The 25733-nt window shown below is 44.7% G+C and overlaps 1 protein-coding gene across 1 annotated transcript; it reads right to left on the bottom strand.

Moving 5' to 3' along the window:
- Positions 1-3380: 3380 nt before the first annotated feature.
- Positions 3381-23447, bottom strand: LOC127347022 (uncharacterized mitochondrial protein AtMg00810-like). Its single transcript, XM_051373254.1, has 2 exons — positions 23026-23447; positions 3381-4050 (listed from the first exon to the last, which is right to left on the bottom strand). The coding sequence occupies exons 1-2, from the start codon at positions 23445-23447 to the stop codon at positions 3381-3383; spliced, it is 1092 nt and encodes a 363-aa protein (XP_051229214.1).
- Positions 23448-25733: the final 2286 nt, after the last annotated feature.

The following is a 25733-nucleotide window of genomic DNA, read 5'->3' as shown; positions in this document are numbered from 1 at the left end:
TTAGAGTTTTTCTTGCTTTTGTTGCTCTCCGCAGAATCAACAACTTTTAATTGTTATAATATATTTTCCTCATGTTTTCTTGGTTGTATATATTTTGTTTTTCTGTTTGTGGTTCGAAATAATTTGTAAAACCTAAAAACCTTATGATCATTTCTCTTCCTATGCACGAGCTTCACGGGATCGTGCGCCAAGGCGCACATCTAAATCTAGTGAAGAGAATAGAAAGGCCATTGGGCGCAACTCTCACACCGTGATGGCATTTCTCCTTGTGTATTTCTTCTATTTTCTCTCTTTCGAAATTTCACATTTGCCTGCTTTTTAAACAAAGATTGGGTACATGATGGAGCAACGAAGGGGTAGCATGTTATATATACCAAGCTAGTGCTCATTTATGACAATCGTACACATTAGGTAATGTATTATGATTTATACACATGCATCTATAAATAAAATTGATAAAACAAAAATAATAGATGACCCAAAGGCTGAAATTGATTTCTTGACTTCTGCAATAGAGCAGTTGAGTACCTTTTTCGTTAGCGCCATAATTAAATAATTTAGGTTGACAATTTCTAGGAGCGTAGTAACACAGGTCTCCAAAAGTTATCTCACTACAAACATAGGACAATTTTAGGATGCTCATAGTGGGGAGTAATATAAGGTGGTGTCATGCATAACTTACTTTCCACGGGTAAATAATCAAGAAGACGGCGAAGGGGAAAAGTCCATACAAAATGCGAGTAATCATCAAGAATCACGAGATAATAATTATAACCAGAATTACTCGGAACCGGCGAGGTCCAAACATCACTATGAATAAGTTGAAACGGAAAAGACGCGACTGTGGAGGAGGAGCTAAATGGAAGGCGAACATGTTTGCCTAGACGACATGCTTCACAAGAGTGGGCATCCGTTTTATTACAAGTAAAGGAGAAGCCTTGCATTATTTGACGCAGAGTGACGGAGCTAGGATGGCCAAGACGGGCGTGCCAAAGGTCGACACCGGCGGAGAGGGCGAGTGGGCGGCCGGTGGTGGTAGAGGCCGCGCCAACGGGGTAGAGATCGCCGGGGCTGTCACATCGGTGGAGAAGCATCCGGGTACGACCATCCTTGACAGAGAAACCAAAAGCGTCAAATTCCACAATCACAGGGTTATCACGACAGAAAGACTTAACGGAAACAAGATTTTTAATCAAGTCAGGAGAAACAAGAACGTTATGGAGAGAGAGAGGAGTGGAAGTGGAAGGAAAAAAGAAAAGCGTCAAATTCCACAATCACAGGGTTATCACGACAGAAAGACTTAACGGAAACAAGATTTTTAATCAAGTCAGGAGAAACAAGAACGTTATGGAGAGAGGGAGGAGTGGAAGTGGAAGGAAAAGAGACAGAACCAGTGTGAGTAATGGGAAGACCATGACAGTTGTCAACGATGATGCGAGAGGAAGTGGAAGCGGGTGTAGAAAATGAGAGGTTACCGGGGTGCACAACCATATGCGCGGAAGCGCCGGTGTCCATGAACCGGTCGCCACCGCCACCATACGCCCCAGCGGAGGGGGCGCTCTGGAGGGCGGTCAGGAGCGCGGGATCCCACGGGGTCGCGCCCGGGGGGGGGGGGGGGGGGGGGGTAGACCGGTGCGGGCTGGGGTGCCGCGTAGAACGCCTGGTGGGTGGCTGGACGCGGCCCCATGATGCCCAGGTAGGGGCGCGCGGCACGGGCATGGAGTAGGCGTGAACAACCCTGGTCCACGGGTTGTGACCGGCAGTCCATGGAGGAGGGGCGGTGTACTGCAGGGGACGAGGCGCGGGGGCGGTGGCGTTGGCGCCACCGTTGCCACCGCCGTTGCCACCGCCACGGCGACGACGGCCGCGGCGGCTACCGCTAGAAGGAGCCGGCTGCCTGGTCCAGGGGCCGGTCTGGCCGGCCTGGGCGCCGGCGTGGCCAGTCCACGGTCCGATCTGGCCGGCCTGGTGACCGGACTGGCCGGTCCACGGTCCGGTCTCACCAGGCGGCTGGCCGGTGGCAGACCCATGGGACGAGGCGCGGGGCGCGGGAGTCTGGGCACCGCGGGAGAAGCCAGCGACGAAGGCGGTGTGGGCCGCCCGAGCCCGGAGATGCTTGAGGCGGCGCTCCTCGAGGCGCAGGTAGGCCACGGCCTGCTCGAAGGTGGGCGTGGTGAGGAGCGTGAGGTTGGAGGCGGCGTTGCTGAGATCCTCTCCGAGACCCGCAGACAGGGTGGAGAGCATGATCTTGTCATCGATCGGGAACTCCAAGTCACGGAGCTCGTCGGAGAGGCTGTTTAGCTTGAGGTCGCACTCGTCGAGAGAGAGGTCGTTCTGGTGGGTGCCGAAGAACTCATGCTGGAGGAAGGTGACCCGCTGGATTTTGTTGTCGGTGATGAGACCGGTGATCTTAGCCCAGACCGTGTGGGCGGAGTCGCCGTCGCGGACAACGGTGCGGAAGATGTCGTTGGAGACGGTCTGGTAGAACCAACGGATGATGGTGGCGTCGATCGCGAGCCACTCGGGGCCGTGCAGCATGGCGAGGAGGTCGATGGTGCGGTCGACGTGATCGAGGAGATCATACTCGCGGAAGAGCAGCCCGAAGTAGGTCTTCCACGGGAAGAATTTGGCAGCGGTGGTGGAGAGCTTCATCGGCACGCGCTCGGCGATGGGGATGTCGCGGATGACAGCGACAGAGGGGCCGGCGAAGGGGTTGCTGCTGCCGGAGCGGCAGGAGTTGAAGGGGTCGGAGCCGGAGGAGGAGAAACCGGCCATGGCGGAAGCTGTGGTGGTGGTAGGCGGAAGCGGCTAGGGCTAGGGTTGGGGTTGGGTTGAAGACCGGCGGCGCCCGGGGTGGGGAGGGGCAGCGGCTAGGGTTGGGAGGGAGGAGGCCGGCGGCGCCCTAGGGAGGAGGGGGCGGCGGCTAGGTCAGGGGAGGGAGGAGGCCGGCGGCGCCCTAGGGAGGAGGGGGCGGCGGCTAGGTCAGGGCCGAAGGGCCTCTGATACCATGTAGAAAGGTATTGGAGATTGCACAACACCAATAGGGCCGGCTGCTCATGTATATATAGGCGGACACATGTACAATTACAGGTACAACCCTGAGAAAACACGGGGACCTATACCTATACAATATGTTACTCAACACCCCCCGCAGTCAAAGGATCGGCACCGACGTACATAGACTGGAGCGAAACTCAGGAAAAGTCGTGGATAGCAATCCCTTCGTCATGATATCGGCAAATTGCGGAGATGTCGGTACGTGAAGAACTCGAACGCGACCGAGGGCAACTTTCTCACAAACAAAGTGGATGTCCAACTCGATGTGCTTGGTGCGCCGATGATGAACGGGGTTGGCGGAGAGGTAGACAGCCGACACGTTGTCACAGAAGACCAACCGTAGCCTTGTCAACAGGACAAGAGAGCTCGGACAGAAGCTGACGAAGCCATGTGCACTCAACCACAGCATTAGCCACGGCGCGGTACTCGGCCTCAGCACTAGAGAGAGACACGGTGGGCTGCCTCTTGGAGGACCAAGAGACGAGCGACGAGCCGAGGTAGACGCAGTAGCCGCTGGTGGAGCGGCGCGTATCCGGGCAACCCGCCCAGTCCGCGTCCGAGTAGGCGACGAGGTCAGTCGACGTCGAGGGTGAAGCATGCAACGACAAGCTGTAGCCCATGGTACCACAGACGTAGCGGAGAATCCGCTTCGCCGCAACCCAATGAGCATCCCGAGGAGCATGCATGTGCAAGCACACCTGCTGCACGGCATACTGGAGCTCCGGTCGCGTCAACGTTAAGTACTGGAGAGCACCGATGATGGAGCGGTAGAACGGCGCGTCGGACGCCAGCGACCCATCACTGGCGGAGAGCTTGGCCTTCGTGTCGACAGGAGTAGGCACAGGGTTGCAGTTAAGCATCCCTGCACGCTCGAGAAGCTCGTGGGCATACTTCCGCTGATGAAGGAAGAACCCGTCCGCACGCCGGACAACCTCGATGCCGAGGAAGTAGTGGAGTGGGCCAAGATCCTTCAACGCGAACTCATCGCGAAGACTGTCGGTGAGCTGTCAAAGAAGACCAGCGGTGGAGGCCCTCAGGATGATGTCGTCGACGTACAGCAGCAGGTATGCCATGTCGTTGCCGGTCCGGTAGACGAACAACGACGCATCAGAGCGCGTGGAGCGGAAGCAAGGCTGATGCAGGAAGCCGGTGATACGCGTACAGCACGCGTCCGTTGGGAACCCCAAGAGGAAGGTGTGATGCGTACAGCGGCAAGTTTTCCCTCAGTATGAAACCAAGGTTTAATCGAACCAGTAGGAGCCAAGAAGCACGTTGAAGGTTGATGGCGGCGAGATGTAGTGCGGCGCAACACCAGGGATTCCGGCGCCAACGTGGAACCTGCACAACACAAACCAAGTACTTTGCCCCAACGAAACAGCGAGGTTGTCAATCTCACTGGCTTGCTGTAACAAAGGATTAGATGTATAGTGTGGATGATGATTGTTTGCAGAAAACAGTAGAATGAGTATTGCAGTAGATTGTATTTCAGTATAGAGAATTGGACCGGGGTCCACAGTTCACTAGAGGTGTCTCTCCCATAAGATAAACAACATGTTGGGTGAACAAATTACAGTTGGGCAATTGACAAATAGAGAGGGCATGACCATGCACATACATATTATGATGAGTATAGTGAGATTTAATTGGGCATTACGACAAAGTACATAAACCGCTATCCAGCATGCATCTATGCCTAAAAAGTCCACCTTCAGGTTATCATCCGAACCCCCTCCAGTATTAAGTTGCTAACAACAGACAATTGCATTAAGTATTGCGCGTAATGTAATCAATAACTACATCCTCGGACATAGCATCAATGTTTTATCCCTAGTGGCAACAGCACATCCATAATCTTAGAGGTTTCTCTCACTCCCCCAGATTCACGGAGACATGAACCCACTATCGAGCATAAATACTCCCTCTTGGAGTTACTAGCATCAACTTGGCCAGAGCATCTACTAATAACGGAGAGCATGCAAGATCATAAACAACACATGGATATAAATTGATAATCAACATAACATGGTATTCTCTATTCATCGGATCCCAACAAACACAACATATAGAATTACAGATAGATGATCTTGATCATGTTCGGCAGCTCACAAGACCCGACAATTAAGCACAATGAGGAGAAGACAACCATCTAGCTACTGCTATGGACCCATAGTCAAGGGGTAGACTACTCACACATCACTCCGGAGGCGACCATGGCGGCGTAGAGTCCTCCGGGAGATGATTCCCCTCTCCGGCAGGGTGCCGGAGGCGATCTCCTGAATCCCCCGAGATGGGATTAGCGGCGGCGGCGTCTCTGGAAGGTTTTCCGTATCGTGGCTCTCGGTACTGGGGGTTTCGCGATGAAGGCTATTTTTAGGCGGAAGGGTAGGTCAGGGGGCGTCGCGAGGGGCCCAGGAGACAGGTCGGCGCGGCCAAGGGTGGGGCCGCGCCGCCTACCCTCCTGGCCACCTCGTGGCCCCACTTCGTTGACTCTTCGGTCTTCTGGAAGCTTCGTGGCAAAATAGGACCCTGGGCGTTGATTTCGTCCAATTCCGAGAATATTTCCTTACTAGGATTTCTGAAACCAAAAATGAGAAAACAAAGAATCGGCACTTCGGCATCTTGTTAATAGGTTAGTTCCAGAAAATGCACGAATATGACATAAAGTGTGCATAAAACATGTAGATATCATCAATAATGTGGCATGGAACATAAGAAATTATCGATACGTCGGAGACGTATCAGCATCCCCAAGCTTAGTTTGCTCGTCCCGAGCCGGGTAAACGATAAACAAAGATAATTTCTGGAGTGACATGCCATCATAACCTTGATCATACTATTGTAAGCATATGTAGTGAATGCAGCGATCAAAACAATGTATATGACATGAGTAAACAAATGAATCATATAGCAAAGACTTTTCATGAATAGTACTTCAAGACAAGCATCAATAAGTCTTGCATAAGAGTTAACTCATAAAGCAATAATTCAAAGTAAAGGTATTGAAGCAACACAAGGGAAGATGAAGTTTCAGCGGTTGCTTTCAACTTATAACATGGATATCTCATGGATATTTGTCAACATAGAGTATATAACAAGTGCAATATGCAAGTATGTAGGAATCCATGCATAGTTCACACAAGTGTTTGCTTCTTGAGGTGGAGAGAGATGGGTGAACTGACTCAACATAAAAGTAAAAGAAAGGTCCTTCAAAAAGGAAAGCATCGATTGCTATATTTGTGCTAGAGCTTTGATTTTGAAAACAAGAAACAATTTTGTCAACGGTAGTAATAAAGCATATGTGTTATGTAAATTATATCTTACAAGCTGCAAGCCTCATGCATAGTATACTAATAGTGCCCGCACCTTGTCCTAATTAGCTCGGATTACCTGGATTATCATCGCAATGCACATGTTTTAACCAAGTGTCACAAAGGGGTACCTCTATGCCGCCTGTACAAAGGTCTAAGGAGAAAGCTCGCATCGGATTTCTCGCTATTGATTATTCTCAACTTAGACATCCATACCGGGACAACATAGACAACAAATAATGGACTCCTCTTTAATGCATAAGCATGTAGCAACAATTAATTTTCTCATATGAGATTGAGGATATTTGTCCAAAACTGAAACTTCCACCATGGATCATGGCTTTAGTTAGCGGCCCAATGTTCTTCTCTAACATTATGCAATGCTCTAACCATTCTAGCGGTAAATCTCCCTTACTTCAGACAAGACGAACATGCATAGCAACTCACATGATATTCAACAAAGAGTAGTTGATGGCGTCCCCAGGAACATGGTTATCGCACAACAAGCAACTTAATAAGAGATAAAGTGCATAAGTACATATTCAATACCACAATAGTTTTTAGGCTATTTGTCCCATGAGCTATATATTGTAAAGGTAGAGGATAGAAAATTTAAAGGTAGCACTCAAGCAATTTACTTTGGAATGGCGGAGAAATACCATGTAGTAGGTAGGTATGGTGGACACAAATGGCATAGTGGTTGGCTCAAGTATTTTGGATGCATGAGAAGTATTCCCTCTCGATACAAGGTTTAGGCTAGCAAGGCTATTTGAAACAAACACAAGGATGAAGCGGTGCAGCAAAACTCACATAAAAGACATATTGTAAACATTATAAGACTCTACACCGTCTTCCTTGTTGTTCAAACTCAATACTAGAAATTATCTAGACCTTAGAGAGACCAAATATGCAAACCAAATTTTAGCATGCTCTATGTATTTCTTCATTAATAGGTGCAAAGTATATGATGCAAGAGCTTAAACATGAGCACAACAATTGCCAAGTATCACATTATCCAAGACATTTTAGCAAATTACTACATGTATCATTTTCCAATTCCAACCATATAACAATTTAACGAAGAAGAAACTTCGCTATGAATATTATGAGTAAAGCCTAAGGACATACTTGTCCATATGCAACAGCGGAGCGTGTCTCTCTCCCACACAATGAATGCTAGGATCCATTTTATTCAAACAAAACAAAAACAAAAACAAACCGACTCTCCAAGCAAAGCACATAAGATGTGATGGAATAAAAATATAGTTTCAGGGGAGGAACCTGATAATGTTGTCGATGAAGAAGGGGATGCCTTGGGCATCCCCAAGCTTAGACGCTTGAGTCTTCTTGATATATGCAGGGGTGAACCACCGGGGCATCCCCAAGCTTAGAGCTTTCACTCTCCTTGATCATGTTGTATCATCTCCCTCTCTTGATCCTTGAAAACTTCCTCCACACCAAACTCAAAACAACTCATTAGAGGGTTAGTGCACAATCAAAATATACATGTTCAGAGGTGACATAATCATTCTTAACACTTCTGGACATTGCACAAAGCTACTGAAAGTCAATGGAATCGAAATATCCATCGAACATAACAAAACAGGCAATGCGAAATAAAAGGCAGAATCTGTCAAAACAGAACAGTTCGTAATGACGAATTTTATTGAGGCACCAGACTTGCTCAAATGAAAATGCTCAAATTGAATGAAAGTTGCGTACATATCTGAGGATCACTCACGTAAATTGGCATAATTTTCTGAGCTACCTACAGAGAATTTTGCCCAGATTCGTGACAGCAAAGAAATCTGTTTCTGCGCAGTAATCCAAATCTAGTATGAACCTTACTATCAACGACTTTACTTGGCACAACAAAGCACAAAACTAAGATAAGGAGAGGTTGCTAAAGTAGTAAACAACTTCCAAGACACAAAATAAAAACAAAGTACTGTAGTAAAAACATGGGTTGTCTCCCATAAGCGTTTTCTTTAACGCCTTTCAGCTAGGCGCAGAAAGTGTGTATCAAGTGTTATCAAGAGACGAAGTGTCAACATCATAATTTGTTCTAATAATAGAATCAAAAGGTAACTTCATTCTCTTTCTAGGGAAGTGTTCCATACCTTTCTTGAGAGGAAATTGATATTTAATATTACCTTCCTTCATTATCAATGATAGCACCAACAGTTCGAAGAAAAGGTCTTCCCAATATAATGGGACAAGATGCATTGCATTCAATATCCAAGACAACAAAATCAACGGGGACAAGGTTATTGTTAACGGTAATGCGAACATTATCAAATTTCCCCAAAGGTTTCTTTGTAGAATGATCAGCAAGATTAACATCCAAATAACAATTTTTCAATGGTGGCAAGTCAAGCATATTATAAATTTTCTTAGGCATAACAGAAATACTTGCACCAAGATCACATAAAGCATTACAATCAAAGTCATTGACCTTCATCTTAATGATGGGCTCCCAACCATCCTCGAGCTTCCTAGGAATAGAAGCTTCGCGTTCTAATTTCTCTTCTCTAGCTTTTATGAGAGCATTTGTAATATGTTTCGTGAAAGCCAAATTTATAGCACTAGCATTAGGACTTTTAGCAAGTTTTTGTAAGAACTTTATAACTTCAGAGATGTGGCAATCATCAAAATTTAAACCATTATAATCTAAAGCAATGGGATCATCATCCCCAATGTTGGAAAAAATTTCAGCAAGCTTTATCACAGCGATTTCAAATAGCTTTAGCAGTTTCAGTCAGTTTTTCGCGCTTTGCATTAGAAGTGGAAACATTGCTAACACCAATTATTTTACCATTAATAGTAGGAGGTGCAGCAACTTGTGTAGCATTAGCATTACTAGTGGTGGTAATAGTCCAAACTTTAGCTATATTCTCTTCTTTTTCATTTTCTTCTCTTTCCCATCTAGCACGCAATTCGGCCATCAATCTTATATTCTCATTAATTCTAACTTGGATGGCATTTGATGTAGTAACAATTTTATTATCTATATCCTCAGGTTTAGCAGCCATTTTATTAATTAAAGAAGATTGTGACGCAGACATATATGAGATTCGGTTTTCAGCATTCGCAAGTTTAGTTTGCAACCCAGAGATCTCCATATTCAGATTTTCAAGTTGATTTCCTATATTCTTCAACAAGGTAGATTGCTCATTCATAGTTTTAGTAAACAATTTATTTTGCTCATATTGTGATTGCATAAAGTTCTTGGTGGATCTTTCAATTTCTAACATCTTTTCTTCATTAGGTGAAGCGTATCTACCATAAGAGTTACCATTAGCAGGATATGGCCTAGAATTATTATAATTGTTATTTTTAATGAAATTCACATCAACATATTCTTTTTGAGCAACCAATGACGCTAACGGAACATTATTAGGATTAACATTAGGCCTACCATTCACAAGCATAGACATAATAGCATCAATCTTATCACTCAAGGAAGAGGTTTCTTCGACAGAATTTACCTTCTTACCTTGTGGAGCTCTTTCCGTGTGCCATTCAGAGTAGTTGATCATCATATTATCAAGAAGCTTTGTCGCTTCGCCAAGAGTGATGGACATAAAGGTACCTCCAGCAGCTGAATCCAATAGGTTCCGCGAAGAAAAATTCAGTCCTACATAAAAGGTTTGGATGATCATCCAAGTAGTCAGTCCATGGGTTGGGCAATTTTTAACCAAAGATTTCATTCTTTCCCATGCTTGTGCAACATGCTCAGTATCCAATTGTTTAAAATTCATTATGCTACTCCTCAAAGATATAATTTTAGCAGGGGGATAATATCTACCAATAAAAGCATCCTTGCATTTAGTCCATGAATCAATACTATTCTTAGGCAGAGATAGCAACCAATCTTTAGCTCTTCCTCTTAATGAGAAAGGGCACAATTTTAATTTTATAATGTCACCATCTACATCTTTATACTTTTGCATTTCACAAAGTTCAACAAAATTATTGAGATGGGCAGCAGCATCATCAGAACTAACACCAGAAAATTGCTCTCGCATAACAAGATTCAGTAAAGCAGGTTAATTTGAAAGAATTCTGCTGTAGTAGCAGGTGGAGCAATAGGTGTGCATAAGAAATCATTATTATTTGTGGTTGTGAAGTCACACAACTTAGTATTTTCAGGAGTACCCATTTTAGCAACAGTAAATAAAGCAAACTAGATAAAGTAAATGCAAGTAACTAATTTTTTTGTGTGTTTTTGATATAGCAAATAAAGTAAAACTAGCAACTAATTTTTTTGTATTTTGATTTAGTGCAGCAAACAAAGTAGTAAATAAAACTAAGCAAGACAAAAAAAAAGTAAAGAGATTGCGATGTGGAGACTCCCCTTGCAGCGTGTCTTGATCTCCCCGGCAACGGCGCCAGAAAAAGAGCTTGATACGCGTACATCACGCGTCCATTGGGAACCCCAAGAGGAAGGTGTGATGCGTACAGCGGCAAGTTTTCCCTCAGTATGAAACCAAGGTTTAATCGAACCAGTAGGAGCCAAGAAGCACGTTGAAGGTTGATGGCGGCGAGATGTAGTGCGGCGCAACACCAGGGATTCCGGCGCCAACGTGGAACCTGCACAACACAACCAAAGTACTTTGTCCCAACGTAACAGCGATGTTGTCAATCTCACCGGCTTGCTGTAACAAAGGATTAGATGTATAGTGTGAATGATGATTGTTTGCAGAAAACAGTAGAACAAGTATTGCAGTAGATTGTATTTCAGATGTAAAGAATGGACCGGGGTCCACAGTTCACTAGAGGTGTCTCTCCCATAAGATAAATAGCATGTTGGGTGAACAAATTACAGTTGGGCAATTGACAAATAGAGAGGGCATGACCATGCACATACATGATATGATGAGTATTGTGAGATTTAATTGGGCATTACGACAAAGTACATAGACCGCTATCCAGCATGCATCTATGCCTAAAAAGTCCACCTTCAGGTTATCATCCGAACCCCCTCCAGTATTAAGTTGCTAACAACAGACAATTGCATTAAGTATTGCGCGTAATGTAATCAATAACTACATCCTCGGACATATCATCAATGTTTTATCCCTAGTGGCAACAACACATCCATAATCTTAAAGGTTTCTCTCACTCCCCCAGATTCACGGAGACATGAACCCACTATCGAGCATAAATACTCCCTCTTGGAGTTACTAGCATCAACTTGGCCAGAGCATCTACTAATAACGGAGAGCATGCAAGATCATAAACAACACATGGATATAAATTGATAATCAACATAACATGGTATTCTTTATTCATCGGATCCCAACAAACACAACATATAGAATTACGGATAGATGATCTTGATCATGTTCGGCAGCTGATGCGTGTGGTTGACACGTCCGTTGGGAACCCCAAGAGGAAGGTGTGATGCGCACATCGGCAAGTTTCCCTCAGTAAGAAACCAAGGTTTAATCGAACCAGTAGGAGTCAAGAAGCACGTTGAAGGTTGATGGCGGCGGGATGTAGTGCGGCGCAACACCAGAGATTCCGGCGCCAACGTGGAACCTGCACAACACAACCAAAGTACTTTGCCCCAACGAAACAGTGAGGTTGTCAATCTCACCGGCTTGGTGTAACAAAGGATTAACCGTATTGTGTGGAAGATGATTGTTTGCAGAAAACAGTAGAACAAGTATTGCAGTAGATTGTATTTCAGTATAGAGAATTGGACCGGGGTCCACAGTTCACTAGAGGTGTCTCTCCCATAAGATAAACAGCATGTTGGGTGAACAAATTACAGTTGGGCAATTGACAAATAAAGAGGGCATGACCATGCACATACATATTATGATGAGTATAGTGAGATTTAATTGGGCATTACGACAAAGTACATAGACCGCCATCCAGCATGCATCTATGCCTAAAAAGTCCACCTTCAGGTTATCATCCGAACCCCCTCCAGTATTAAGTTGCTAACAACAGACAATTGCATTAAGTATTGCGCGTAATGTAACTAGTGACTACATCCTTGAACATAGCACCAATGTTTTATCCCTAGTGGCAACAGCACATCCATAACCTTAGAGGTTCTTGTCACCCCTCCAGATTCACGGAGACATGAACCCACTATCGAGCATAAATACTCCCTCTTGGAGTTACTAGCATCAACTTGGCCAGAGCATCTACTAATAACGGAGAGCATGCAAGATCATAAACAACACATAGACATGAATTGATAATCAACATAACAAGTATTCTCTATTCATCGGATCCCAACAAACGCAACATATAGAATTACAGATAGATGATCTTGATCATGTTAGGCAGCTCACAAGATCCGACAATGAAGCACAATGGGGAGAAGACAACCATCTAGCTACTGCTATGGACCCATAGTCCAGGGGTAGACTACTCACACATCACTCCGGAGGCGACCATGGCGGCGTAGAGTCCTCCGGGAGATGATTCCCCTCTCCGGCAGGGTGCCGGAGGCGATCTCCTGGATCCCCCGAGATGGGATCCCCGGCAACGGCGCCAGAAATTTGCTTGATGCGTGTGGTTGACACGTCCGTTGGGAACCCCAAGAGGAAGGTGTGATGCGCACAGCGGCAAGTTTCCCTCATCCGTGGTGGTACTAAGGGCTTTATCAATTTTAGGCCTATAGTAATATTTCTTTGGTTTAGGCACTTTAGAGACATACATAAACTTTTGCTCCTTACCCACATAAGCTTTCTCCTTATATTTAAGAGAAGAAAATGTTGAACCCAAGGTTCCCATAGCTTTTTCAAGTTCATCAATCCTATTAATTTGATCATCATGGACAACACAAGTTCCTAGGACACTAATTCTTTCATCAATTCCTCCTAAGGATTTATCAAGTTCATCAGTTTTATCAAGTAACATTTCCAATTTAGTTTCAACACTTGGAAATTTTTTCTCTATGGTTTCCAATTTTTTTATAACATCTTCAAGAGAGATTTCAGTTTTAACTTCATCAACAGGGGGTATTCCAAATAGACTCTCAATAATGCAGCTAGCTTCTAATGCAGGAGTACTTAAGAAGTTACCTCCTGCGAGACAATCAAGAACATACCTATTCCAGCTAGAGATACCAACATAAAAATTCCTGAGTAAAATAGTGGTGGAGTGTTTCTTAGTGCACCTATTATGGGCATTACTAATTCTATACCAAGCATCTCTTAAACATTCTCCCCCTTGTTGCTTAAACGAACGAACTTCAACTTCAGGATTACTCATTTTAGCAATAGTAGATAAAGCAAACTAGATAAAGTAAATGCAAGTAACTAATTTTTTTGTGTTTTTGATATAGCAAACAAGATAGCAAATAAAGTAAAACTAGCAACTAATTTTTTTGTATTTTGATTTAGTGCAGCAAACAAAGTAGTAAATAAAACTAAGCAAGACAAAAACAAAGTAAAGAGATTGAGAAGTGGAGACTCCCCTTGCAGCGTGTCTTGATCTCCCCGGCAACGGCGCCAGAAATTTGCTTGATGCGTGTGGTTGACACGTCCGTTGGGAACCCCAAGAGGAAGGTGTGATGCGCACAGCGGCAAGTTTCCCTCAGTAAGAAACCAAGGTTTAATCGAACCAGTAGGATTCAAGAAGCACGTTGAAGGTTGATGGCGGCGGGATGTAGTGCGGCGCAACACCAGAGATTCCGGCGCCAACGTGGAACCTGCACAACACAACCAAAGTACTTTGCCCCAACGAAACAGTGAGGTTGTCAATCTCACCGGCTTGCTGTAACAAAGGATTAACCGTATTGTGTGGAAGATGATTGTTTGCAGAAAACAGTAGAACAAGTATTGCAGTAGATTGTATTTCAGTATAGAGAATTGGACCGGGGTCCACAGTTCACTAGAGGTGTCTCTCCCATAAGATAAACAGCATGTTGGGTGAACAAATTACAGTTGGGCAATTGACAAATAAAGAGGGCATGACCATGCACATACATATTATGATGAGTATAGTGAGATTTAATTGGGCATTACGACAAAGTACATAGACCGCCATCCAGCATGCATCTATGCCTAAAAAGTCCACCTTCAGAGTTATCATCCGAACCCCCTCCGTATTAAGTTGCTAACAACAGACAATTGCATTAAGTATTGCGCGTAATGTAACTAGTGACTACATCCTTGAACATAGCACCAATGTTTTATCCCTAGTGGCAACAAGCACATCCATAACCTTAGAGGTTCTTGTCACCCCTCCGCATTCACGGAGACATGAACCCACTATCGAGCATAAATACTCCCTCTTGGAGTTACTAGCATCAACTTGGCCAGAGCATCTACTAATAACGGAGAGCATGCAAGATCATAAACAACACATAGACATGAATTGATAATCAACATAACAAGTATTCTCTATTCATCGGATCCCAACAAACGCAACATATAGAATTACAGATAGATGATCTTGATCATGTTAGGCAGCTCACAAGATCCGACAATGAAGCACAATGGGGAGAAGACAACCATCTAGCTACTGCTATGGACCCATAGTCCAGGGGTAGACTACTCACACATCACTCCAGAGGCGACCATGGCGGCGTAGAGTCCTCCGGGAGATGATTCCCCTCTCCGGCAGGGTGCCGGAGACGATCTCCTGGATCCCCCGAGATGGGATCGGCGGCGGCGGCGTCTCTGGAAGGTTTTCCGTATCGTGGCTCTCGGTACTGGGGGTTTCGCAACGGAGGCTTTAAGTATGCGGAAGGGCAGGTCAGGAGGCGGCACGAGGGCCCCACACCACAGGGCCGCGCGGCCAAGGGGGGGGGGCCGCGCCGCCCTAGGGTGTGGCCCCTCGTGGCCCCTCTTCGTCTCCTCTTCGGACTCGGAAGCTTCGTGGCAAAATAGGACCACAGGCGTTGATTTCGTCCAATTCCGAGAATATTTTGTTACTAGGATTTCTGAAACCAAAAACAGCAGAAACGACAAGCGGCACTTCGGCATCTTGTTAATAGGTTAGTTCCAGAAAATGCACGAATATGACATAAAGTGTGCATAAAACATGTAGATAACATCAATAATGTGGCATGGAACATAAGAAATTATCGATACGTCGGAGACGTATCAGCAGCTCACAAGACCCGACAATTAAGCACAATGAGGAGAAGACAACCATCTAGCTACTGCTATGGACCCATAGTCCAGGGATAGACTACTCACACATCACTCCGGAGGCGACCATGGCGGCGTAGAGTCCTCCGGGAGATGATTCCCCTCTCCGGCAGGGTGCCGGAGGTGATCTCTGATACGTCTCCAATGTATCTATAATTTCTGATGTTCCATGCTTGTTTTATGACAATACCAACATGTTTTGTTCACACTTTATATCATTTTTATGCGTTTTCCGGAACTAACCTATTGACGAGATGCCGAAAGGCCAGTTGCTGTTTTCTGCTGTTTTTGGTTTCAGAAATCCTAGTAAAGAAATATTCTCGGAATTGGACGAAATCAACGCCCAGGTTCCTATTTTGCCCGGAAGCATCCAGAACTCCCGAGAGCCGCCAGAGGGAAGCCCTGGGGGCCCCACACCACACCCTGGCACGGCCAGAGGGGGGGGGGCCGCGCCGCCCTATAGTGTGGGCCCCCCAGGCCCCCTCCGAGGCTGCCCTTCCGCCTATTTAAAGCCTCCGTCGCGAAAACCCTATTACGATTGACGAAACCCACAGAAACCTTCCAGAGCCGCCGCCATCGCGAAGCCAAGATCTGGGGGACAGGAGTCTCTGTTCCGGCACGCCGCCGGAACGGGGAAGTGACCCCGGAAGGCCTCTCCATCGACACCGCTGCCATCTCCACCGCCATCTTCATCACCGCTGCTGCTCCCATGAGGAGGGAGTAGTTCTCCATCGAGGCTCGGGGCTGTACCGGTAGCTATGTGGTTCATCTCTCTCCTATGTACTTCAATACAATAATCTCATGAGCTGCTTTACATGATTGAGATTCATATGATGATGCTTGTAATCTAGATGTCGTTATGCTAGTCAAGTGAATTTTACTTATGTGATCTCCGGAGACTCCTTGTCCCACGTGTGTAAAGGTGACAGTGTGTGCACCGTGTGGGTCTCTTAGGCTATATTTCAAAGAATACTTATTCACTGTTATGAATGGCATAGTGAAGTGCTTATTTATATCTCTTTATGATTGCAATGTATTTGTATCACAATTTATCTATGTGCTACTCTAGTAATGTTATTAAAGTAGTTTTATTCCTCCTACACGGTGTAATGGTGACAGTGTGTGCATCCGTGTTAGTACTTGGTTTATGCTATGATCATGATCTCTTGTAGATTGCGAAGTTAACTATTGCTATGATAGTATCGATGTGTTCTATGCCCCCTTTCTTAGCATGAAGGTGACAGTGTGCGTGCTACGTTAGTACTTGGTTTAGTCGTATTGATCTATCTTACACTCTAAGGTTACTTAAATATGAACATTGAATTGTGGAGCTTGTTAACTCTGGCATTGAGGGTTCGTGTAATCCTACGCAATGTGTTCATCATCCAACAAGAGTGTAGAGTATGCATTTATCTATTCTGTTATGTGATCAATGTTGAGAGTGTCCACTAGTGAAAGTCTAATCCCTAGGCCTTGTTCCTAAATACTGCTGCGTTACTACTACTTGTTTACTGTTTCACTGTGTTACTACTGCTGCAATACTACCACCATCAACTACACGCCAGCAAGCTATTTTCTGGTACCGTTGCTACTGCTCATACTTATTCATACCACCTGTATTTCACTATCTCTTCGCCGAACTAGTGCACCTATTAGGTGTGTTGGGGACACAAGAGACTTCTTGCTTTGTGGTTGCAGGGTTGCATGAGAGGGATATCTTTGACCTCTTCCTCCCTGAGTTCGATAAACCTTGGGTGATCCACTTAAGGGAAAACTTGCTGCTGTTCTACAAACCTCTGCTCTTGGAGGCCCAACACTGTCTACAGGAAAAGGAGGGGGCGTAGACATCAAGCTATTTTCTGGCGCCGTTGCCGGGGAGGAAAGGTAAAAGGTACTCACACTCCGGATCTCGGCTACTAAGCTATTTTCGCCGTCGTAAGTACTCAAAGCTATTTCCTTTAGATCCTGCAATTGCATCTTTTTGTTTCTTGTTTACACTAGTTTGGCATAATGGACAAGAATGAGCTTCTTATGCTATTTCCTGATTTAAAACATGGATTGTTTGATGCGAAAATTAAAAAACCTATGGAATCTTATTTGCATGCTGGTAGTAATATTAGTATGAACGCTTTGAACACCATTGTTGATAATGATATAGAAAGTTCTAAGCTTGGGGAAGCTGGTTTTCATGATCTTTTTAGTCCCCCAAGCATTGAGGAGAAAATTTTCTTTGATGATACTTTGCCTCCCATATATGATGATTATAATGATAGTGGTCTTTTGGTGCCACCTACTATGGAGAGTAAATTTTGTTGTGATTATACTATGCCTCCTACACTTGATGAGAATAATAATGATAGCTACTTTGTTGAATTTGCTCCCACTATTACTAATAAAATTGATTATGCTTATGTGGAGAGTAATAATTTTATGCATGAGACTCATGATAAGAATGTTTCATTTGATAGTTATATTGTTGAGTTTGCTCATGTTGCTACTGAAAGTTATTATGAGAGAGGAAAATATGGTTGTAGAAATTTTCATGTTACTAAAATGCCTCTCTATGTGCTGAAATTTTTGAAGCTACACTTGTTTTATCTTCCTATGCTTGTTACTTTGCTCTTCATGAACTTGTTTATTTACAAGATTTCTATGCATAGGAAGCATGTTAGACTTAAATGTGTTTTAAATTTGCCTCTTGATGCTCTCTTTTTGCTCCAACTACTATTTCTTGCGAGTGCATCATTAAAACTGCTGAGCCCATCTTAATGGCTATAAAGAAAAGAACTTCTTGGGAGATAACCCATGTGTTATTTTGCTACAGTACTTTGTTTTATATTTGTGTCTTGGAAGTTGTTTACTACTGTAGCAACCTCTCCTTATCTTAGTTTTGTGTTTTGTTGTGCCAAGTGAAGCCTCTAATCGAAGGTTGATACTAGATTTGGATTTCTGCGCAGAAACAGATTTCTATCTGTCACGAATCTGGGCTGTTTTCTCTGTAGAAAAATCAGAAAAATATGCCAATTTACGTGCGTGTTCCATAGATATGTACGCAACTTTCATTAGTTTTGAGTTTTCTGATCTGAGCAACGGAAGTATTTATTAAAAATTCGTCTTTACGGACTGTTCTGTTTTGACAGATTCTGCCTTTTATTTCGCATTGCTTCTTTTGCTGTGTTGGGTGGATTTCTTTGTTCCATTACCTTCTAGTAGCTTTGAGCAATGTCCAGAAGTGTTAAGAATGATTGTGTCACCTCTGAACATGTGAGTTTTTGATTATGTACTAACCCCTCTAATGAAGTTTATGAGAAGTTTGGTGTGAAGGAAGTTTTCAAGGGTCAAGAGAGGAGGATGATATACTATGATCAAGAAGAGTGAAAGCTCTAAGCTTGGGGATGCCCCGGTGGTTCACCCCTGCATATATCAAGAAGACTCAAGCGTCTAAGCTTGGGGATGCCCAAGGCATCCCCTTCTTCATCGACAAATTATCAGGTTCCTTCTCTTGAAACTATATTTTTATTCGGTCACATCTTATGTGCTTTACTTGGAGCGTCTGTATGCTTTTGTTTTTGTTTTTGTTTGAATAAATGCTTGTGTGGGAGAGAGACACGCTCCGCTGGTTCGTATGAACACATGTGTTCTTAGCTTTTAATTTTCATGGCGAAGGTTGAAACTGCTTCGTTAATTATTATATGGTTGGAAACGGAAAATGCTACATGTAGAAATTGGTGTGATGTCTTGAATAATGTGATACTTGGCAATTGTTGTGCTCATGTTTAAGCTCTTGCATCATATACTTTGCACCCATTAATGAAGAAATACATAGAGCATGCTAAAATTTGGTTTGCATATTTGGTTTCTCTAAGGTCTAGATAATTTCTAGTATTGAGTTTGAACAACAAGGAAGACGGTGTAGAGTCTTATAATGTTTACAATATGTCTTTTATGTGAGTTTTGCTGCACCGGTTCATCCTTGTGTTTGTTTCAAATAAGCCTTGCTAGCCTAAACCTTGTATCGAGAGGGAATACCTCTCATGCATCCAAAATACTTGAGCCAACCACTATGCCATTTGTGTCCACCATACCTACCTACTACATGGTATTTCTCCGCCATTCCAAAGTAAATTGCTTGAGTGCTACCTTTAAAATTCCATCATTCACCTTTGCAATATATAGCTCATGGGACAAATAGCTTAAAAACTATTGTGGTATTGAATATGTACTTATGCACTTTATCTCTTATTAAGTTCCTTGTTGTGCGATAACCATGTTCACTGGGGACGCCATCAACTACTCTTTGTTGAATTTCATGTGAGTTACTATGCGTGTTCGTCTTGTCTGAAGTAAGAGAGATCTACCACCTTATGGTTAAGCATGCATATTGTTAGAGAAGAACATTGGGCCGCTAACTAAAGCCATGATCTATGGTGGAAGTTTCAGTTTTGGACAATATCCTCAATCTCATATGAGAAAATTATTAATTGTTGCCACATGCTTATGCATAAAAGAGGAGTTTTATCTGTTGTCTATGTTGTCCCGGTATGGATGTCTAAGTTGAGAATAATCAATAGCGAGAAATCCAATGCGAGCTTTCTCCTTAGACCTTTGTACAGGCGGCATAGAGGTACCCCTTTGTGACACTTGGTTAAAACATGTGCATTGTGATGATCCGGTAGTCCAAGCTAATTAGGACAAGGTGCGGGCACTATTAGTATACTATGCATGAGGCTTGCAACTTATAAGATATAATTTACATGATACATATGCTTTATTACTACCGTTGACAAAATTGTTTCATGTTTTCAAAATCAAAGCTCTAGCACAAATATAGCAATCGATGCTTTTCCTCTATGGAGGACCATTCTTTTACTATTCATTGTTGAGTCAGTTCACCTATTTCTCTCCACCTCAAGAAGCAAACACTTGTGTGAACTGTGCATTGATTCTTACATACTTGCTTATTGCACTTGTTATATTGCTTTGCATTGACAACTATCCATAAGATATACATGTTACAAGTTGAAAGCAACAGCTGAAACTTAATCTTCCATTGTGTTGCTTCAATACCTTTTACTAAGAATTTATTGCTTTATGAGTAACTCTTATGCAAGACTTATTGATGCTTGTCTTGAAAGTACTATTCATGAAAAGTCTTTGCTATATGATTCAATTGTTTACTCATTGCATTTACATTGTTTCGAATCGCTGCATTCATCTCATAAGCTTTACAATGGTATGATTAAGATTATGTTGGTAGCATGTCACCTCAGAAATTATCTTTTATCGTTTACCTACTCGAGGACGAGTAGGAACTAAGCTTGGGGATGCTGATACGTCTCCAACGTATCTATAATTTCTGATGTTCCATGCTTGTTTTATGACAATACCAACATGTTTTGTTCACACTTTATATCATTTTTATGCATTTTCCGGAACTAACCTATTGACGAGATGCCGAAAGGCCAGTTGCTGTTTTCTGCTGTTTTTGGTTTCAGAAATCCTAGTAAAGAAATATTCTCGGAATTGGACGAAATCAACGCCCAGGTTCCTATTTTGCCCGGAAGCATCCAGAACACCCGAGAGCCGCCAGAGGGAAGCCCTGGGGGCCCCACACCACACCCTGGCGCGGCCAGAGGGGGGGCCGCGCCGCCCTATAGTGTGGGCCCCCCAGGCCCCCTCCGTGGCTGCCCTTCCGCCTATTTAAAGCCTCCGTCGCGAAAACCCTATTACGATTGACGAAACCCACAGAAACCTTCCAGAGCCGCCGCCATCGCGAAGCCAAGATCTGGGGGACAGGAGTCTCTGTTCCGGCACGCCGCCGGAACGGGGAAGTGCCCCCGGAAGGCTTCTCCATCGACACCGCTGCCATCTCCACCGCCATCTTCATCACCGCTGCTGCTCCCATGAGGAGGGAGTAGTTCTCCATCGAGGCTCGGGGCTGTACCGGTAGCTATGTGGTTCATCTCTCTCCTATGTACTTCAATACAATAATCTCATGAGCTGCTTTACATGATTGAGATTCATATGATGATGCTTGTAATCTAGATGTCGTTATGCTAGTCAAGTGAATTTTACTTATGTGATCTCCGGAGACTCCTTGTCCCACGTGTGTAAAGGTGACAGTGTGTGCACCGTGTGGGTCTCTTAGGCTATATTTCACAGAATACTTATTCGCTGTTATGAATGGCATAGTGAAGTGCTTATTTATATCTCTTTATGATTGCAATGTATTTGTATCACAATTTATCTATGTGCTACTCTAGCAATGTTATTAAAGTAGTTTTATTCCTCCTACACGGTGTAATGGTGACAGTGTGTGCATCCGTGTTAGTACTTGGTTTATGCTATGATCATGATCTCTTGTAGATTGCGAAGTTAACTATTGCTATGATAGTATCGATGTGTTCTATGCCCCCTTTCTTAGCATGAAGGTGACAGTGTGCGTGCTACGTTAGTACTTGGTTTAGTCGTATTGATCTATCTTACACTCTAAGGTTACTTAAATATGAACATTGAATTGTGGAGCTTGTTAACTCTGGCATTGAGGGTTCGTGTAATCCTACGCAATGTGTTCATCATCCAACAAGAGTGTAGAGTATGCATTTATCTATTCTGTTATGTGATCAATGTTGAGAGTGTCCACTAGTGAAAGTCTAATCCCTAGGCCTTGTTCCTAAATACTGCTGCGTTACTACTGCTTGTTTACTGTTTCACTGTGTTACTACTGCTGCAATACTACCACCATCAACTACACGCCAGCAAGCTATTTTCTGGTACCGTTGCTACTGCTCATACTTATTCATACCACCTGTATTTCACTATCTCTTCGCCGAACTAGTGCACCTATTAGGTGTGTTGGGGACACAAGAGACTTCTTGCTTTGTGGTTGCAGGGTTGCATGAGAGGGATATCTTTGACCTCTTCCTCCCTGAGTTCGATAAACCTTGGGTGATCCACTTAAGGGAAAACTTGCTGCTGTTCTACAAACCTCTGCTCTTGGAGGCCCAACACTGTCTACAGGAAAAGGAGGGGGGCGTAGACATCAATCTCCCGAATCCCCCGAGATGGGATTGGCGGCGGCGGCGTCTCTGGAAGGTTTTCCGTATCGTGGCTCTCGGTACTGGGGGTTTCGCGACGAAGGCTATTTGTAGGCGGAAGGGTAGGTCAGGGGGCGTCGCGAGGGGCCCAGGAGACAGGTCGGCGCGGCCAAGGGTGGGGCCGCGCCGCCTACCCTCCTGGCCACCTCGTGGCCCCACTTCGTTGACTCTTCGGTCTTCTGGAAGCTTCGTGGCAAAATAGGACCCTGGGCGTTGATTTCGTCCAATTCCGAGAATATTTCCTTACTAGGATTTCTGAAACCAAAAACAGCAGAAAACATCAACTGGCACTTCGGCATCTTTTTAATAGGTTAGTTCCAGAAAATGCACGAATATGACATAAAGTGTGCATAAAACATGTAGATATCATCAATAATGTGGCATGGAACATAAGAAATTATCGATACGTCAGAGACGTATCAGCCGGCGATGCGCTGGTACCAGGCGCGGGGCGCCTGCTTCAGTCCATACAGGAACCGAGAGAGCAAGCACACGCCATTGGGGCGCTCGGTGTCGACGAAGCCGATGGGCTGCTGACAGTACACCTGCTCCTGCAAATGGCCATGAATGAAGGCATTGGAGACGTCCATCTGATGCACCGACCACGCGCGAGAGGCGGCGAGGTGCAACACCGTGCGGATCATGCCCGGTTTGATGACCGGGGCAAACGTATCCGTGAAGTCGACGCCAGCGCGCTGCCGAAAGCCGCGCATGACCCAGCGCGCCTTGTAGCGCTCGAGAGTACCGTCGGAGCCGAGCTTGTGCTTGAAGACCCATTTGCCGGTGATGACGTTGGCGCGAGGGGGCCGGGGAACGAGTTCCCAGGTCCTATTGCGCTGCAGCGCGTCGTACTCCTCCTGCATGGCGGCGCGACAATGCGGGTCGCGTAAGGCGGCGCGAGCCGAGGTGGGCACCGACGAAGGAGCGATCGCCGGGCCGGTCGCGGAGCCGGTCTGTCCGGGCAGCGGGCCGGGTGGGCCGGCCGGGGGCACTACAAGAAAAGTTGCCATGGCCGACGAAGTTGAAGTCGCGCCGTGGTTGCTGGTGTACCATGGCCGACGATTTTTGGTCCCTCCGTGGTGCATGTCAAAACTTTTTTTTTCTCATTTTTGAGGCCACCTAGCCCGACGAAAGCGGCCAAAACGTCGCGTATGGTGGCCCGGGACGTGGTGCATCTCGAAATCTCGGGTTCGCCGGCCGAGTCAACGCAAATCCGCACCGCCGAGGGATGTAGGGCCCAGATGGCAGCCTCTGCGGCATTGTTTTTTTCTAGATCGCGCCATCTCGTTCAACGTTCTCCGATCGAGCCGTTTACGATGCAGGATCATGGGTCCCGCATGTCATCCTCTATGAACAAAAAATCTTTGTAATCTTGTATTTTTTTGACCCCCTGATTTCTGGCTACTTCCTTTTTCTTTTGATCCCTTGCCGCCTTGGAAACGTTGAGACCGCTGCTGCTAAATGGGACCCGCATGTCATCCTCTATGTGCAATCAACTTTCTTTTCTTGGAGTTTTTTTGGCGCCTCAAATTTGGTCACTTGCCTTTTTCTTTCGATCCCCTGCCGCCTCTCAAACGGTGATACCGCTGCTGCTAACTGGGACCCGCATGTCATCCTCTATGTACTATAAAACTTTCTTTTCTTGAATTATTTTTGGCACCTCATATTTGGTCACTTACCTTTTTCTTTCGATCCCCTGCCGCCTCTCAAACGGTGATACCGCTGCTGCTAAATGGGACCCGCATGTCATCCTCTATGTACTATAAAACTTTCTTTTCTTGAATTATTTTTGGCTCCTCATATTTTTTCACTTGCCTTTTTCTTTCGATCCCCTGCCGCCTCTCAAACGGTGATACCGCTGCTGCTAAATGGGACCCGCATGTCATCCTCTATGTACTATAAAACTTTCTTTTCTTGAATTATTTTTGGCTCCTCATATTTTTTCACTTGCCTTTTTCTTTCGATCCCCTGCCGCCTCTCAAACGGTGATACCGCTGCTGCTAAATGGGACCCGCATGTCATCCTCTATGTACTATAAAACTTTCTTTTCTTGAATTATTTTTGGCTCCTGATATTTTTTCACTTGCCTTTTTCTTTCGATCTCATGCCACGCTTGAAACGTTGAGGAACCTGCGAGCTCATGGGACCCGCATGTCTTGGTATATGTACTATTACGGTTGATTTTCTTGGTTTTTTTTCCCCCTCGGATTTTTGGCAATTGCCTTTTTCTTTTGATCCCCTGCCGCCTCTCAAACGGTGATACCGCTGCTGCTAAATGGGACCCGCATGTCATCCTCTATGTACTATAAAACTTTCTTTTCTTGAATTATTTTTGGCTCCTCATATTTGGTCACTTGCCTTTTTCTTTCGATCTCATGCCACGTTTGAAACGTTGAGGAACCTGCTGGCTCATGGGACCCGCATGTCATCCTCTATGTGCTATAAAAGTTTATTTTCTTTATTTTTTTTCACCCTCTGATTTTTGGCTATTTCCCTTTTCTTTTGATCCCCTGCCGCCCTGGAAACGTTGGGTAAGCTGCTGACTCATGGGACCCGCATGTCATCCTCTATGTACAATCAACTTTCTTTTTCTTTTGATCTCAAGCCGCATTTGAAACGTTGAGACCGCTGCTGCTAAATGGGACCCGCATGTCATCCTCTACGTACAATAAAGTTTCATTTCTTGGATTATCTTTGGCTCCTGATATTTTGTCACTTGCCTTTTTCTTTCGATCTCATGCCGCCTTTGAAACGTTGAGTAAGCTACTGGCTCATGGGTCCCGCATGTCATCCTCTACGAACAATAAAAGTTTCCTTTCTTTGAGTTATTTTTTACCCCTAATTTCTGGCTATTTGCCTTTTTCTTTTGATCTCCTGCCCCCTCTGAAACGATGAGGACGCTGTTGGCAGGTCGGTCCCACATGTCATCCTCTATGAACAATAAAAGTTTCCTTTGATGGATTTATTTTGAACCCCTAATTAATTTCTGGATATTTCCCCTGCCGCCTTGGAATCGTTGAGGATGCTGCTGCCTCATGGGTCCCGCATGTCATCCTCACAGAACGGTAAATGTTTATTTTCTTGGATTTTGTTGACCAAACGATTTTTGGCTTATTTTTTCTTTCGATCACGTGCAGCCTTTAAAACGT

The sequence above is a fragment of the Lolium perenne genome, chromosome 4 (assembly GCF_019359855.2).
Source record: "Lolium perenne isolate Kyuss_39 chromosome 4, Kyuss_2.0, whole genome shotgun sequence".
NCBI classification, from domain to species: domain Eukaryota; kingdom Viridiplantae; phylum Streptophyta; class Magnoliopsida; order Poales; family Poaceae; genus Lolium; species Lolium perenne.
This window is presented reverse-complemented; position numbering and strand designations above follow the sequence as displayed.

Bases quoted from the DNA above. Each gene is read 5' to 3' on its own strand.
- LOC127347022 (XM_051373254.1), bottom strand. From the start codon at position 23,447: ATGCAGGAGGAGTACGACGCGCTGCAGCGCAATAGGACCTGGGAACTC. The intron at 4,051-23,025 runs GTACCAGCGCAT...GCTCACCGACAG, and splicing joins AAGCAGGCGCCCCGCGCCTG to TCTTCGCGATGAGTTCGCGT.